The 15,801-nt window shown below is 41.4% G+C and overlaps 1 protein-coding gene across 22 annotated transcripts in view; it reads right to left on the bottom strand.

Annotated features, from left to right (window-relative positions):
- LMO7 (LIM domain 7) overlaps positions 1-15,801 on the bottom strand; it is a 202,566-nt gene that overhangs the window by 24,819 nt on the left and 161,946 nt on the right. For all 22 annotated transcript variants that reach the window (XM_082701234.1, XM_082701224.1, XM_082701226.1 and 19 more), the window contains 4 exons: positions 14,428-14,545; positions 12,204-12,346; positions 10,484-10,916; positions 8,430-8,738 (listed from right to left, as the gene is read on the bottom strand). In XM_082701234.1, the coding sequence (XP_082557360.1) occupies positions 8,430-8,738; positions 10,484-10,916; positions 12,204-12,346; positions 14,428-14,545 (1,003 nt within the window). The remainder of the gene's footprint in view (positions 1-8,429; positions 8,739-10,483; positions 10,917-12,203; positions 12,347-14,427; positions 14,546-15,801) is intronic.

The raw sequence follows: 15,801 nt of genomic DNA, 5'->3' as shown, positions 1-15,801 counted from the left end.
GGGATCAAGCCCCATGTCGGGCTCTCTGCTGGGCGGGGAGCCTGCTTCCCCCCTCTCTCTGCCTGCCTCTCTGCCTCTCTCCCTTGTGATCTCTGTCTGTTAAATAAATAAATAAATAAATAAATAAATAAAACTGAACCTAGGGCTAAGTGGGCAATTCATAAAGCTTTATGCTGAAGTTTTTTCACCTCTAAAACAAGTTTAAAATCCAAGTGACTCTATTCTATGAAAAACTGATATTACGTAAGAATTAGAAACAAGGGGGTGGGGTGGCTTGGTGGCTCAGTGAGTTAAAGCCTCTGCCTTCAGCTCAGGTCATGATCCCAGGGTCCTGGAATCGAGCCCCGCATTGGACTTTCTGCTCAGCAGGGAGCCTTCTTCCTCCTCTCTCTCTGTCTGTCTCTCTGCCTACTTGTGATCTCTGTCAAATAAATAAATAAAATCTTAAAAAAAAAAAAAAAAAAGAATTAGAAACAAGGCAAGGAAGGCACCAAACCAAGAACTTACTATATTCTGTGGACACAGAAGTACTAAAACAATATGCACATATTCATCTGGTCAACATACACTTACTGTGCATCTATTTTGTATAAGACAATAGGGCTTAATACTTGGGAAATAAAGATGGATTAGGTATGGTCTTTTTTCTCAAAAAATAATCACTGACTCTTCCAGAGTTGAGTATGGAACTACTTTAAGAAAAATCTGTAACTAATACTATAGAAAAGTTCTCATCAGAAAGCTTGTAAAGCATTTAAATACAGAAACCCTGATGTGGGTAGCAAAAACACGTTAATAATCAGCCTGATGAACACCGATCTTCAGAATAAAACTCTGCTATGAATAGAAAAAATTAGTGGTTAATTCCTCTCCTTAACCGAAACTACCACACACTTAAATTAGACATGACTCAATGAAAATAAGTGGTCATCTTTGCTACACTTACCCTCCACAAAAAAAAAAAAAAAAAAAAAAAAATTAAAAAAAAAAAAAGCCAAGTAAAGCACAGAATCTACTGCAATATGAGGACAGAGGACAAATGATGGGTTAGATACGCAAGATACTAATTGATGTTTTTTAACTTGAAGAATAAAAGACAGGATGGAGTTTTAATAAATAGTCTCAAACTACATAAAAAATACTTTGTGGGAGACAGCAAGTAAACATTATCCTTTTCTACCAAATATAGGATAAAAGAGAATGAGCTTAAGCTATAGATGAAAGAGTCTCACAATTTTATTAGACCAAAAGAATTGTCTCACAAAAGGATATTCTTTTTTTTTAAAGATATTTTAGTTATTTATTTGACAGACAGATCTCAAGTAGGCAGAGAGGCAGGTAGAGAGAGAGGAGGAAGCAGGCTCCCCACTGAGCAGAGAGCCTGATGAGGGGCTCGATCCCAGGACCCCGGGACCATGACCTGAGCCGAAGGCAGAGAGTCCAACCCACTGAGCCACCCAGGTGCCCCACAAAAGGATATTCTTGCCTTGCAAATGAACCTCCACTTGACCATACCAAATAATAGAACAGATAACCAGGGCGCCTGGGTGGCTCAGTGGGTTAAGCATCTGCCTTCTGCTAAGGTCATGATCTCAGGGTCCTGGGATTGAGCCCCGTATCGGGCTCCCTGCTCAGTGGGGAGTTTGCTTCTCCTCTCTGCCTGCCTCTCTGCCTACTTGTGATCTCTGTCTGTCAAATAAATAAATAAAATCTTAAAAAAAAAAAAAAAAAGCACAGATAGCCAACTCTCTAAAACAGTTAACAGGGGGTTACACTGTCATGTACAGCCACAGCGTCAGTGTGGCTACAGCCTGGCAGACTGTAGGTGTGGGGGTCTTTAGAACTGTAGACAGGCCAAGGAGAAATTACAGGAGCAATTATAGGTTCATTTCTATCAATAACCAGAGGACCTCAGGCATGTTGCAGAGTCTGCCAGGGTCTTCTCTCTCATAATGACTTTGCAAGCTTTCTGTTTTGCAAAAACCACTCTTCAAATGAAAGTCTTATATAGACCACCTTCCTCCCAAACCAATACATAAAAGGGATTAGAGTGAAGAGCTATAATTTCAATTACAAACTATAATTTCAATGGCGTGGCCTGCCCATGGTGGCAGGCCCTCAGGCATCTCTCTGGAATCCTAGGTCCTTGAATTAGATCAGCCCATAGACTCTACAAGGGAACATATCTATAATTATAGTCAAGCACAAACTGTTCAACAGTGATTTCAGTTAGGATTTCTACTTCCTAATTTATCTCTCCAAGATACATGCCATGTGAGTACAAAAGATCCATGCCTCAGAAGACAATGATGGAGGAATTTCTGCTTAAACAGGATAGAACCAGGAATTTAAGTTCTTGGGGGAAAGCTAGATTCTTGATGACTGGTAAAGCGGTTCCAGTTGTCTATGCCAGAAAAGATAACGTATGGTTATCAACATATCAACATTTAAAAATAATTTCCCTCAAATTAGATCCAATTTATGCAGAAGTATACACCAAAATATGAGCCTTTTAGACAAAAATGAGATGATCTATTTAGAGTAGCAATGACAAGATTTAATTTTAGAACATCTGATGACTTAAGACTTTCCTATCACCAAAGATGAGAATTGATGAAAAAGAGAGTCAGTCTTACACATTGAGAGGTCAGAAAGCTATTTTCTCCAAACTTTTCCATTTAGATAAATGTTGTTGACTTAAAGTGAAGCCTTCTGAAGTTGATAAAATCAAACAAAACATTAAACACAAACTTGGACTCTACAGTCATAAATAACAGGAACTAGATCAACTTCGATTTTTGTACACATGATTCTTTTGCATCATTTCTTCAGGATGCAAGTGGGGCATGAACAGAAGGGAATGACCCCCAAATCATGGTGCTGTTCTGGCCCTGAAGTCACTTTCCATTACAAGATCCATGTCTGTACCTACTTCGTCCACTTCTCCATTCCTAGAGGCAGGTCGTATTTCCAGTCTCATCACTTAGCCCATTCCAAGTTGATCTCTTTCCTACCAAATCCATCTTCAGTCCTCCTCCCACCAGGCACTACCCCAACTATTATTACTTTCAGAAACCGTCATCTACATCACCCATTATCCTACTTTCTCCTGTCTTTTTCTCCATCTGTCTGGCCACCTCTCAGGTTCATGAATGTGCTTCTCTGCTTGCTCTCCTATTCTCATTTTTTTGTTGTTCCTGAGCCAGTCTCCCATCTTTTTGACTACAAGCTTTCCTGAATAACCTTCCCTATTGTATCTTCAGTTACTGGCTCAGCCCAATGTATCAAAAATTAAATTTAGGATCTTCCTCCCAAGCCTACTCTTTTCCACCTCTTGTTTCTCAAGTATTAGATAGTTACATCATTACCTGACCAGATGCCCAATTTAGCAACACTGGGGCTGCCTCTTCCTTCTTTTCCTGCCCCATCCCTGCTGCACTCATGTATTGAAAGAAGTACTCTTGAGTCCTCCAACCATAAATCTATTCTGAGTTATCCCCTCCTTTCACTGGTCTTCAGGTCACCATGTTAGTTTAGAGGGGAGACCATGGCCCCAACTATTGGGGCCACCTCCTAATTGGTGCTCCTGCCCCGGTCCTTCTTTCCCTCCATCTTCTACACAGCTGCCAGAAGTGTAGTCACAGAACATGTCAATTATTATTACTGTACCCCGTTTTAACATTGCTGGTAGCTCCTTACTACCTATTGGGTAGATTTCCAACTCTGCATTTCAGAAATTCCATATTTCTGATTCGGTGCTGGTAAGTTTCAAAAACTATGTAGCTTTCCTCAAAAACAATCTTAAGAATGATTTTATCTTCATGAAACAGAGGATATTTTGGTCCCTGTTGGCTCTAAGATTCTAGAGATACAGCAAAGTTAAGTCAACATTTGGAGACTTAACCACACATAAGGCAGATCTCAAATTGGAGTTTGTCACATTTCCCAAAAAATAAGGTCAGAGAAATTACAGTTGTGGCCTAAGCACTTAACCAGCCCAGGGCAAGTTATGTAACTTTCAAATATCAAGTATTTCATTCGAAAATGTGGGGATAATACTACCTACTGTGAAAGGTTACTGGGAGGATTAAGTGAAACACTTAAGAAGTGCCAAGGTACGCCCCGGCTGCCGCGTAATTACTTTCTGTTCTGCGTGGAAACCATGCTACACATGACATAATACGCTGGTTAAGCAATTTCCAGGTCAACTCAAGAAAGTCCTATTTAACACTCACGTACCTAACTCTGCAGCCCTGAAAACACAGCATTCAAGAAACACGCTCAGATCCAGGTGCTGTGCTAACAGTGATGGGGACAGGCTTGCTTCCTGTTCTCCCGGAGAGGGGAATCTAGACAAGTTTGGGGGGGGGGGTGCTGTGATGCAGTTAGCCCTGGGTGCTACTCAAAAGGGGCACCAGACCAGGGCAGGCTTGGCGACTGAGAAGTTAACATGTAAAAAGCTTCCTTCCTTCCATTTCTCTCATCTAGCTTCTGGGGAGCACTTAAAAAAAAAAAATCTAGGGCAGAGGTTCTGCAATGGGGATTTGGATGAAGTTTGAGAGAAGAGGGCTCTGACAGGACAGAAAAGAAAACGAAACCCTGTCGATGAGACCAGTCAGGGGACTAATCATCAAAGCCACATCTGTGAGGCAGATAGAGGAGGATGAAGAGCTCTGGGGTCACCCTCTTCCCTAGCCTTGGGTCACCTTCACAACTGCCCCAGCAGCCTGGATCAGAAAAAGAGGGAGGAAAAGAAGCCGTATCACAAGAGAAGTAGGGGAGAAATGGGACTGGGAAGGACTGAAACCCCACCTGGGCAATGGGGATGGGAAAGAAATTTCTGTGGGCGGATTTTAAATGAGGTTATATTAAGTTCCTTCCTTCACTAAGCCTTCCCTTCTTAATGGCACGAACCACCTCATGACCACAATTCTGCAAGAGGCTCCAACCCAGTTTCTGCCCCCCAGACTTTGTTTCCTTAAAATAATTCTACATAACAGCACCGTGCTTAAGTCGTAAAATACACCTTAATCTTAACACGCCCACATTAATGAGCCTATGAGGACCTAAATTACCTGCCAGAAAAGGTCATACTTCAGTTTGGTGATCAAGGCCTTGAATACAATTCGAGTCAGTAAACCAAAGCGCCAACTACGTGTAAAGGCTATGGAGGGTATAAAGAATACCAGTGAAGGAGAAACAATGAACACTTGGAACAAGGAATCCAGCAAATGCGTTCAATTCCAAGTAGGAGAAGAAGAGGTCTTGATTCACGAAGGAAGTGACCCTCCTGGGCTTTGAGAGAGCAGGACAACTTCACAAGACAAACATGGGTGAAATGAGCATTTTTGAATCTGGGAACATAAGAACAAGTCTCTGTGGTGTGTTAAGAACGTGGACGAGGTGTTTAAGAAAAAGCAAGCAGTGTCCTGTGGCTCGGTCACCTACTTTGAATTCCTTTTTCCATGGCATGGTACAGGTGACCTTGAGTCAGAGTGCCTGGTTACAAATCCTGACTCCACCACTCAGGACCCTGTATGGTCTTGGATAAGTGAGATGACTGCTCGTGCTTCAATTTCCACAACAGCAAAACAGGGACACAAGTGTCCCTGAGGACTAAGAAACGGCCTGAGAAGCCTGGTTGGCCCATGGCCAGAGCTCAGTAAGCAGTGGTTACAACGCTCCAAAGGGACCTCGGGACCAGTGCAGAGGGGCCAGAGTGCTCCCCTGAGGGCTGTAAACATCACTGAACAGACCACAGAGTGCCACCAGAGGCCATGGAACCCAGAAATGACCAAGTGCAGCCTGACATCATGCAAGTCAACCTAAAATGGGTTTGCAGGGATCGCACAGACAGGTGACAATTTACAAAGTGTTCTCACTGCCTGAGAATGAGGCTGGTGGAAGCAGGGACAGAAAGGAAGACTGCCATGGGAGATTCTGGAGGAGGTCTAAGGTCTAAGGATATTACTGGCAAAAGGATGAGGTAAGAAGTAGAAGAAAGACCAGAAGAACACTCATCAAGCTCCCAAACATCTAGATGTTTGCCCACATACTACTTTTTATTCTTCTGTTCTCTGAACACGTAGAATGATAGAGTGTGGCCAAACACTTGGAAGAGCGTTACAAACACGCTTGACTTATTTGTGACGGGCTGTCTGTACACTAGCAGCCCTGTTCCCGAGGCAGTAAGCTCCTTCTCAGCGGTAAGAGCAGGTGATGCTAACGGAGCAGCAGCGCTGTCCGCAGGGGAGGAGGGGACATGCCAAGCCACACAGAGTTGGTCAAGTCACCGTGTGAGCTGTACGTATGTGCAAGAATCCCAACGCTGGACTCGGCGAAGCTTAATTTTGCTTGGTAGGATGCCATGCCAGATTTGGAGACAAAGGAGCATAAATCCATTAATGATGAAACCTGAAACCACACCACGTTAATTCAGGTTCTCCCGAACTCCAGCAACCTGGAACACACCCAGCACCACACTTGCCTCTTTTTCTTAATCCCCAAATGCGGGTGTCAGCGCCAGCCTGAGGGTGTCCTACCACCAAAAGCACAAAGGGCTGTTTTGTTGGGTCTGCTATTTGAAAAGGTGAAGGCAAACATGCAAGTCTATGAAAACAAAAGACACCTTGCTTCTGCTTTTACTACTCACCCACTGGTCGCTTATGCTCTCCAAGTATACCATAGGCTACCATTCTCATCCACTGAAATTCAGGATGCTAATTACAGATTTCCAATTCTTTAAAAACAAAGCAAAAAAATTTTACACCTAATGATTCTAGCAAGCTGAAGAGATCACTGTTGGATACATGTTTGTAAATATGCATGGGCCCAACGAAGAAATATACCTCCATGTTAACAAAGGTCATCTCTAAAAGATGGGATTACCCGTCCTTTCTGTCATGCACCCTTTCCTGCATTCCCAAATTTTCTCAAGCACGAAGTACTTCACAATCAGAAAAAAATTCTTAAGCTTGTAATGCTTTTCTGTAGCAAATATGCCATATCAACTTAGTGACATAGTTCTTTCATGAATATAATTTAGGCCAAGTTATATACTTGGTACTATGCCTTGGAAGACACACACACCTTGGTGGTGAGGCAGCAGAGGATGCCTGACTAAGCCAGAGAACCAAAGGAGTTCCTCCATGCTACGGGGTTCATACAGCTATCAAACTGCTTAACAAAGATGTTTGGGGGTTTTGGGGGGGCTTTGGTTTTTGTTTTGTTTTTTTAAGAAAAGCTTTCCGTTCTCTAGACAATCAATGACTTTTAGCTTACATATAAAACATACTACATTCATTACCTAACAATTCTCCTAAAAGCAATCTATGATGGTTTTAAGTAAGAAAAACTACACATGCCTCCACCCCATCTCCATCATTCTTCTTCTTTTTTTTTTAAAGACTTTTTATTTATTTATTTGACAGACAGAGATCACAAGTAGGCAGAGAGGCAGGCAGAGAGAGAGAGGGAAGCAGGCTCCCTGCCGAGCAGAGAGCCCGACGCGGGGCTCGATCCCAGGACCCTGAGATCATGACCTGAGCCGAAGGCAGCAGCTTAACCCACTGAGCCACCCAGGTGCCCCCCCCCATCATTCTTCTTCTGATCGTACATTTTGTTTAGACTCCAAACATTAAGGAATACAACCGTCATACTGTAACGAGGCCTCAATATTCCCATTAAAATACAAGAAAAGCCACACAATTGTAGACTTTGTAAATCAGTATTAAAAGTCACGGAAAGGTTGTGATGTCTGGGTGGCTCAGTCGGTGAAGCATCTGACTTCTTGGTTTCAGCTCAGGTCATGATCTCACGGGTTATGGGATCCAATCCTGTAAAGGGCTCCCTGCTTAGGTCGAGGGGAAGCATAGTCTACTTGAAATATTCTCCCTCCCCCCTTCCTTTTGCCCCTCCCCCCACTCGCTTGCTCACAGGCTCAAGCTCCCTCTCAAATAAACAAATACAAGTCATGAGAAGGTTAATATGATAGGACAGAAAGGCCACGTCCCTAGAGGCCACAACGAGGATGTGTACCCGTTTCCCCTGATGGTCAGTTAACCTCACTTACCCGGTAGACCTAAATCTGTAACCTCCCAGGTGACCCCAACACCTGAACCAGGGACCACTGACCATGAGGGGGTATAAGACAACAGTTGCTGGACTGAGGAATAGAGAGGAAAAAAACAGCCAAACCCTAAAGAGATTGCTCCAAAAAGCCTCAATATACACACAACACAAGTGTTCTGGACCTACAAACGGAAAGGTGCAAGAGGCCTACTTCTTCTGAGATATGCTAAAAACCAACGGCCACATGATTTTGGACACCATCAACCCAGATAATAATGTCCAGAGGTTAGAAGCCCCGTTTCCAGGTTTCAATACTGAAGTTCCTGAGCTTGGGGGACAGGCAGCCTTCCCAAACTCACCTGTGACCTTGAGTCCTCCATCTGTGGTGAGCTTCCCCCTTCTCCAAACTCAGACGTTAAATCGGGGCCAGATGTGGAAGACAGTGTGGCTCTGGAAGTGTCAGCCTGGTCCTGAGAAAGGGATGAGAAGGAGGGTGTAGGGGACGGCAGCCCCGTCACACCTTCTCCCACCTCGGCTCTCTCTCTCTCGCTGGACTTGCTGGAAACGAGCTGGCTTAGGTCAGGTCTCTGCACAGAGGTGCTAACCAGACTGTTCTGAGTTCTCTTAGCATCTTCTACATGTCCATTATACTTCCAAGAGTCATCCATCTAAAAAGGAAAACACCATTTCAAGGTTGGTATCATTAGATTTCTGTTTAAAAAAACATGTATATTAAATACTTTAAAACTATGAAAATAACATATCTCCCACAGCATCTATGACTAAAAGCTCGGAGCACTTTCGTTCCTGCTCACAGATAGGCACATATGTAGTGGGAAGGGGATTCGTTTTTTTACAAAGTGATGATATTATCAACATACTGCTGAAACTTGCTTTGCTCATTTAAATCACCCTGATAGGTCAATAGACAGATTAGCCAATGGACAGACTAGACTAGCCTTTTAATTGCTGAATGCTCCATGGTACGGATTTCTACAATTTATTCATTTGATAAGCGTTCAGTGTTGTTTCAAGTGTTCTGTAACCACCAAAAACACTACAACAAGTACCCACATACCTCTATAATTGCAATATTTATTTTTATACATTCCCAAAAGTAAACTCGCTGGACCAAAGGATATTTCAGATGTAATACATGTAATATTTTAAAAAGTAATATATAAATTTTATATATATTTATCTTCTCGAAAAAAACTGTAGCAATAGCACTCCCAAAGGAATGTAGAAGAATGGCTATTTCTCTGCCTCTTGCCAACACTAGACATTTTCAATATTTTGAGTGTTTGTCAATCTGATGTGTGAAAAGCTATACACCTCATTCTTGCTCTCATGAGGCTGAACATGCTTCAGTGTGTGCTATGTTATCAAAATTCTGAACTCTCTCTTTCTTAAATTGGCTACTCATTTCTATATCGTTTATTCTACTCCTTACCTTTTTTCCTATCAATCTGTAGGAACATGTGAAATCCTAGTGATATTAAACTTACATCCAGAATTTATTTTGCTATATTTTTCTGAGTCTGTAAGTTGTCTTTTGACTGTCTAGTTGTCTTTTGACTGTAAGTTGTCTTTTGACTGTTTAACTGTAAGTTGTCTTTTGACTGTCTAATGAGCCATATATATTTGATTTATTTTTATGCTACCAAATATATCTCTATTTTATTTACTATAATGATTAGGACTTTCCTGGCTAGTTTAGGGAGGTTTTCCTTACCTTGAATATTTTTTCAAGTTTTTTTTCTTAGATTTTAGGATACTTTATTGGCAGGGGTAAAAATAAATCTGAACATTGACCTTAACACTCTCCTGCAATGCCCTCACCGTCAGCTACATAATACTGCTTCATTCTCAGGGCAAATATTTCCATTTTCTCTATTCTTAAAAATCCCAATATAAATAGAACCATGAGATACATTTTAATAACCGCATTCAAGCATATCAAATTCTAATAAAGCAGGTAATCAGAGAAAAATAGAAAGTTGTACCTAAGGCATCTGAAAATATTTAGGTTGAACCACGCGAAATTGCTGTTTTGTAGGTCAAAAAGAACTACTAGCATCTTCATATGGTTTAGCCTAATACCTTACAAAAGCTTTATTTGAGAAAATACAACACTAAAACATGCTCTGCCTTAGAAAGCAGCTTATTCGTTCTTTAAAATACATCAGGCCTTACTTACTTTCACTGAAGGTCAAGTTTAACCAGCTCCACAGACTTGTTCTACTTTAAGCATTAAACATCTATTGAATCTAGATCAGCTGACACAAAATGGCCCTATCCATAAGTTATGCATATTTTCTATATCAAGTAGAGATAAATCAAACTTCGACACAAGTTCCCCAACATTTGGCTCTTGAGAACAGACTAAATATCCTGGGAACATATTTTTTACCGTGTAGGATCTCGGGAGTGATGAGATTCCCCTTGCCTGAGAGCCAAAAGGTCTCGCTGTGACCACAGATGTTAACCTGGCTGTATCGGTTTTCTGGTAACTTCTGGGGAGAGAGGCTGAAACTCGAGTCGACTCTCTTTGTGTCGTCAGTGAAGGCTGAGAGGACAAAGAGTCTGGGCGTTGTTCTTCGATGGGGCTTTTAGAAGGAAGGTGGACGTCAGCGGCCGCAGCATCTTCTCTTTTTGCACAAGTCGTGGAATCTTGTTTAGGAATTTCTGTAGAATATGCTGTTCCCTCCTCTTCTACTCTCTCACTCTGGTAACTTGCTTCTGACATGGTCCGTGTAGGGGAAAGCATCTCTTCATGCAATATGTCATCAAAAGAATGCAACCTCCTCCTCAAGGTAACTGTGGACGTTTGATTTCGGGATTCCCTTAGCAAGAAGAAGCACACCACGACACCAGGTTACGCATGTGACACACCAAGGTGGAAACACAGAGGTCACTTGGGCAGTAACATATAACGGACTAAGAATAAAAAGGCTACTGACGTCACACAATAACCAACATGATATTAACAAAATAGGAGTATAAGTACAGGTAATTTTTTTTTTTTTAGTGCCACACTAAAAGAGTGTAGGAACTAGATTCTTTTCTTTTCTTTTTTTCTTAAACTGGCTCTCAAATACCTCGGCGGGATTTTTTAGTCGTAAAGAGATGTTAATGAGAAAATGAGGATATTTGAGTAAGGGAACATGCACAAAGTTTAACCTACAAGTTTATCGATCTTCCCAAATTAGCATACTATAAGTATAACTGATTGTCCGACAACCAGTTTGAACCTTCCAAAGATGTGGATTCCTTTATAGGGCTGGGAGGTTTTTTTCCTGTATATAATTTTAAATAATTTAGTAAACAAAAGACCACAGAAGACTTAGACTTCAGTTAAGATCAAGTTAGTAGGTGATTTCATACAGCTTGATAGGACTTGCATGGACAATTATTACAAATTAAAGACACCACTCATATTTATAGAGAAGCCCATGACACATCCAACCTCATTGCTACCTTTCACCAGGGAATACCTCCTAAGTGAATGAAACTGTGCTTACCATTTGCTTCTAAGGCACAAAGCAGCTTTGTTTAACTTCACCTGACAGCACATTTCCTCTTTGACATTATCCTTAAAGCATATTTGCCTTCCCCCTGACCTATAAATATTCCAAGGTTTCTCATAGGAACTGCTCTACAGGAAAGTTTACATTGGACCTTTATCCTGTTATGTCGGAATGCCAAAAATAAACCCCTTACGCTTGTGTTTATATCGTCTTCCTTTAAAACAGAATTTTAATCGCACCACTAAAACATGAAAAGGAACTTGATATTTTACACAATTTAGATGAGTGGGAGCTGGTTTTACGTGGCCATTCCATTCCTAAATTCATCTTAAAAGGAGAAAAGGTAGTTTATTTTCTGCACCAAAGATGGCCAACACCACCCAATACTGCACTTGAATATACAACACAAAAATCAAGAATGCACACCTATATCAAGCACCCACTTTTTTTGTTAATCCAAGTCACTATTTATTACAGCAATACTTTCTCATTGCACAGCAAATCCTGTTTGCTTATGGTTTAATACTGGTATCCTACCCTTATATAAAATATGGATTTCTAACACTAGGAAATCCCACCGTGATATGTCCTCAGCTTTATTACCTGTCCTGTAGCATTTCCTTAAACGTCTTAGAGCTTCTCTCAGATTTCTCGAGTGCCTGCTTTTCGATTTCTTCCCTCTCTTCCTTTTTCTTCTGCAGATCTGAAGTGTAGCTTTTTCGACGATCTTTCCATTTTGCAAGGTCCTAGCAGAAGAAAATCACATCAGCGCAGGCACACCTGAATTTCTACACACCCTCTCCGGCAGGGAGAGTGCGCCGGAGTGTCCCATTACATCGCTGAAACTGTTCACTCCAACTTGATGCCAAGGTGGCCTAATTTTGCTTTTTATAGCTGGCGTTTCTGTACTAACCTTTATCTCATGTGTCTGTCAAAAAAACCTGACCTAATAAGATAGACCCCATTCCTGTTTTCCTGCCTCCCTGCCCATTTCACAATGCATGCTAAATGCCTGTGATTGGGTGTCCGGCCAGAAAGATCAGGAAGTGTTTCAACTTCATTTTTACCTTACTCCAATAATCTGGCTGCTGTGTGAAATGTCATATTTCACTAGCACAGGTGGAACAGAGATAGGATGGTAATGGTGAAGCGTAAATGCACACTCCATCTTTCATTTAACATACGCTGCACTGGATCCCTACTTTGAGGCAGAGGACCACAAACACGCAGACGCGTACAATGTGGGTTCCCTCAAGGAACTCTGGGTCTGGAAAGGAAAGGGACTTGTAAATAAAGGTTCAACAATGAGTGTGATGGGACAGCACAGGATGGTGGGGGTCTGAAGGAGAGACAGTGGACAACTCTACCTCTGGCAGGGGAGGGCAGAGTTTGAAAAAGGCTTTCCTGGGGAGATCAGGCTTGAGGATAAGATTTTAAAGCAAGTATACTCCACGCAACAACAGGGCAATAAGGAAGATCCCATAGGAAAAGTGGACCTGTTTCTCATATTCCCAGGAACAGTCTAATCTAGCTGGGCGACCCCAGGACAAGCAACCTGATTTTGCTTTTAAATGAGCCCTAGCAGCCTAAGCTGGTTGTGACTCTCAAGGGTTTAAAACATTTTGGATGGTACAGACTTTTCTAGGTCTCCAAAATGGAGAAATGCCATGCTAAGAACTGCTAGTGGGATTCCAATGCAAAGAGAGGCACATCCAGGATCTCAGACTAAACTAATCCGGTTTCATACCCTTAAGAGTTGACAGAGCCATTCCTGCTTAAGGACAGCCTGAAGCCAGTAAGAAACACTTCTTTTTGCTCCAAAAAGAACAAAAGCAGTGTGTGTTTAGTCCTACAAATAATCAGCATGTATTTTCAATGGCATTAACAGATAACGCCTCAATATTCATTTTCACACCCAAACTGTCCCCATGTATCTGGGCAAAGTGACATTGAATTACTATTTCTTGATCATTAACTCAAGTTCCCAACTAAAAGAGACACCGAAATTGAGAAATGCAGCCAAGGCAGGAGATTCTTCATTTCATAGACTTTAATCTCTCTGAAAATGAAGATTTACCCTCCTTGGCTCTTTTGTTCATCCTAATGCTCTACTCTTCCCATAAAGTTATCCTCAAACTCCTTGGGCTTGCTCTGTATAATTTATCTATTGTGTTTCTAGACACTCCTTTGGTTTGTAACAATTACCCCTTTCAAAAAAGGTCAAGCTTTTTCCCTGCAGGGACAAAGTTAAATATTAAGTCTGTGTCCATATAAACATCTGGATATAAATCAGCTCTGTGAAAACATCTCATTTTGATTCATATCAGACAATTACTTTTCCAGCCAAAATATTACGCCTGGTTATATTTATTTCTCCCCAAATCTGTATTAACTCTAAGAACCCCCTTCATCTCTCCCTGCAAATGCCCAGACTGTTCTGGAACCCCTGCTCCTCTAAACTTTGAGTTAAGTCTTTCCCCTTCATAAGCTTCAATAACAGTCATACCCCCAAATTCAACTGACCACAGCACAGGAACAGATTAACCGCACTGTAAGGAAGCAGATTCGCATTTTTGAGAACTCAGAAAATATGAGAAAATAAATATCCTACTATATTTTTCACAGTGGCCTTTAGAAATAGGCAACAGTGATAGGCCAGAAAGGGGTACAAGCCTTTTCAAAGGAAGCTGATCATGTTTTCTGTAGAACTCCATTCTGTAGGAAGGAAAATCATCTCAAGTATACTGATCTTCTTGTAAAAGAAGCAAGAAGGAATCCAACAAGAAGACTTTCCCCCAGCCTTCCCTTCTCCCAATAAAGTACTCACATCTTGCCACTTCTGATCTTGTTCTTTTAATTGTGATTTTATTTTCTGCATCTCCTCGTAACGCAGCTGACGCAAGTTCTGAACATCCTCCGCGCTGACATCACTCATGGACTTACTCCTACGACAAAAATACCCATGGTAACCAAGGGTCACATGACCGGCTTTAGGGTTAAACTGGAAGGCTGGGCTTTTGTTTGGAAATTCCATCTAAATTTCTGCTGTACTACCTAGACGTTTTCGTGATATTATCACAGAAATAGCACTACAGAGATAAATGGTGTTTTTCCAAAACGCAGAAACAAGAGCCTAGCACTCAACTCAAGTGTGAATTCTTTCACAAAATGGCTAAATGAGTTCTCCATGAGTCTGAAAGAAATAATGTTCATATTTGGAGTGGTCCATGCATGAAAGGCTTACTTCAGAAAGAAATATTTACTAGAATCATCTGTAGGTTTCTATCTTCCCCAAAGATAATCTTTTAAGGTCTGGCTGCCTTTTCTGGGCACTTATTAAATAATTTAATGACTACCTGATATTTTCTCCTCAAGTTCATTACCATGAATAAACGTGTTACTTCTTCTCAAGGATTCTCTAAAATCCAGCCACCACCGCACTAGACGTATTCTCAATGCACCATGGGTAGTTTCTAATAGCCATTTATAATGGAATGACCTCCACAGCCCTCTGTTTTATTAAGGCAGAGTGCATGTCACCTGATGTGTGATATTGTCATGAGTATGTACTGAGGATTAGCTCTCAGAGAGCTCAATCTAGAGTAGAACCAATGAGCAGAGTGCAGCGTTAGACTAGAGGCACCGGGAAGGGATGGTCCATTGCACTGGAGATTAGAGTAGTAGGCATGGGGTAGTCCAATATGAATACTAGAGAACAGGCACGAATGAAAGAGAGCTTTTCAAAGTGGAGTACCCAAAATGTGCTTTCCTACAGAACTTTCATAATGCACTGTGGATTTTATTTCATTGTAACAGACTCCACTTTTATTTAAGTAAGTTATTTAAGTAACTTTACATTTCCTTCTTGGACCTTTAAACTTCACCCTCCCAAGAGTTTGCTATCACCACGTTTCTTTTATGACACACTTGCTCTTAGCTAGCTCAGGAATTCAATGGGCCTCTATGCAAATGATTCCCAATCCACAGCCCCGGGCCAGGCCCTACCTTGACTCAATTCCAATTACTTGTTGAATAAATATCTGCATGGACATCCCCTAGGCACCTTAGTTGTAAAAGGACCAATTGAAATAATATCTAAGAAGGGTTTTGTAAACTATAACTCACTAAACACATGGTTATTGTTGATGTAGCCAAACTCAATCTGGTCCCCAAACCTGCTTTTCTGCCTGTGGCTGTTAAT

The sequence above is a fragment of the Mustela nivalis genome (assembly GCF_964662115.1).
Source record: "Mustela nivalis genome assembly, chromosome: 15".
NCBI classification, from domain to species: Eukaryota; Metazoa; Chordata; class Mammalia; order Carnivora; family Mustelidae; genus Mustela; species Mustela nivalis.
This window is presented reverse-complemented; position numbering and strand designations above follow the sequence as displayed.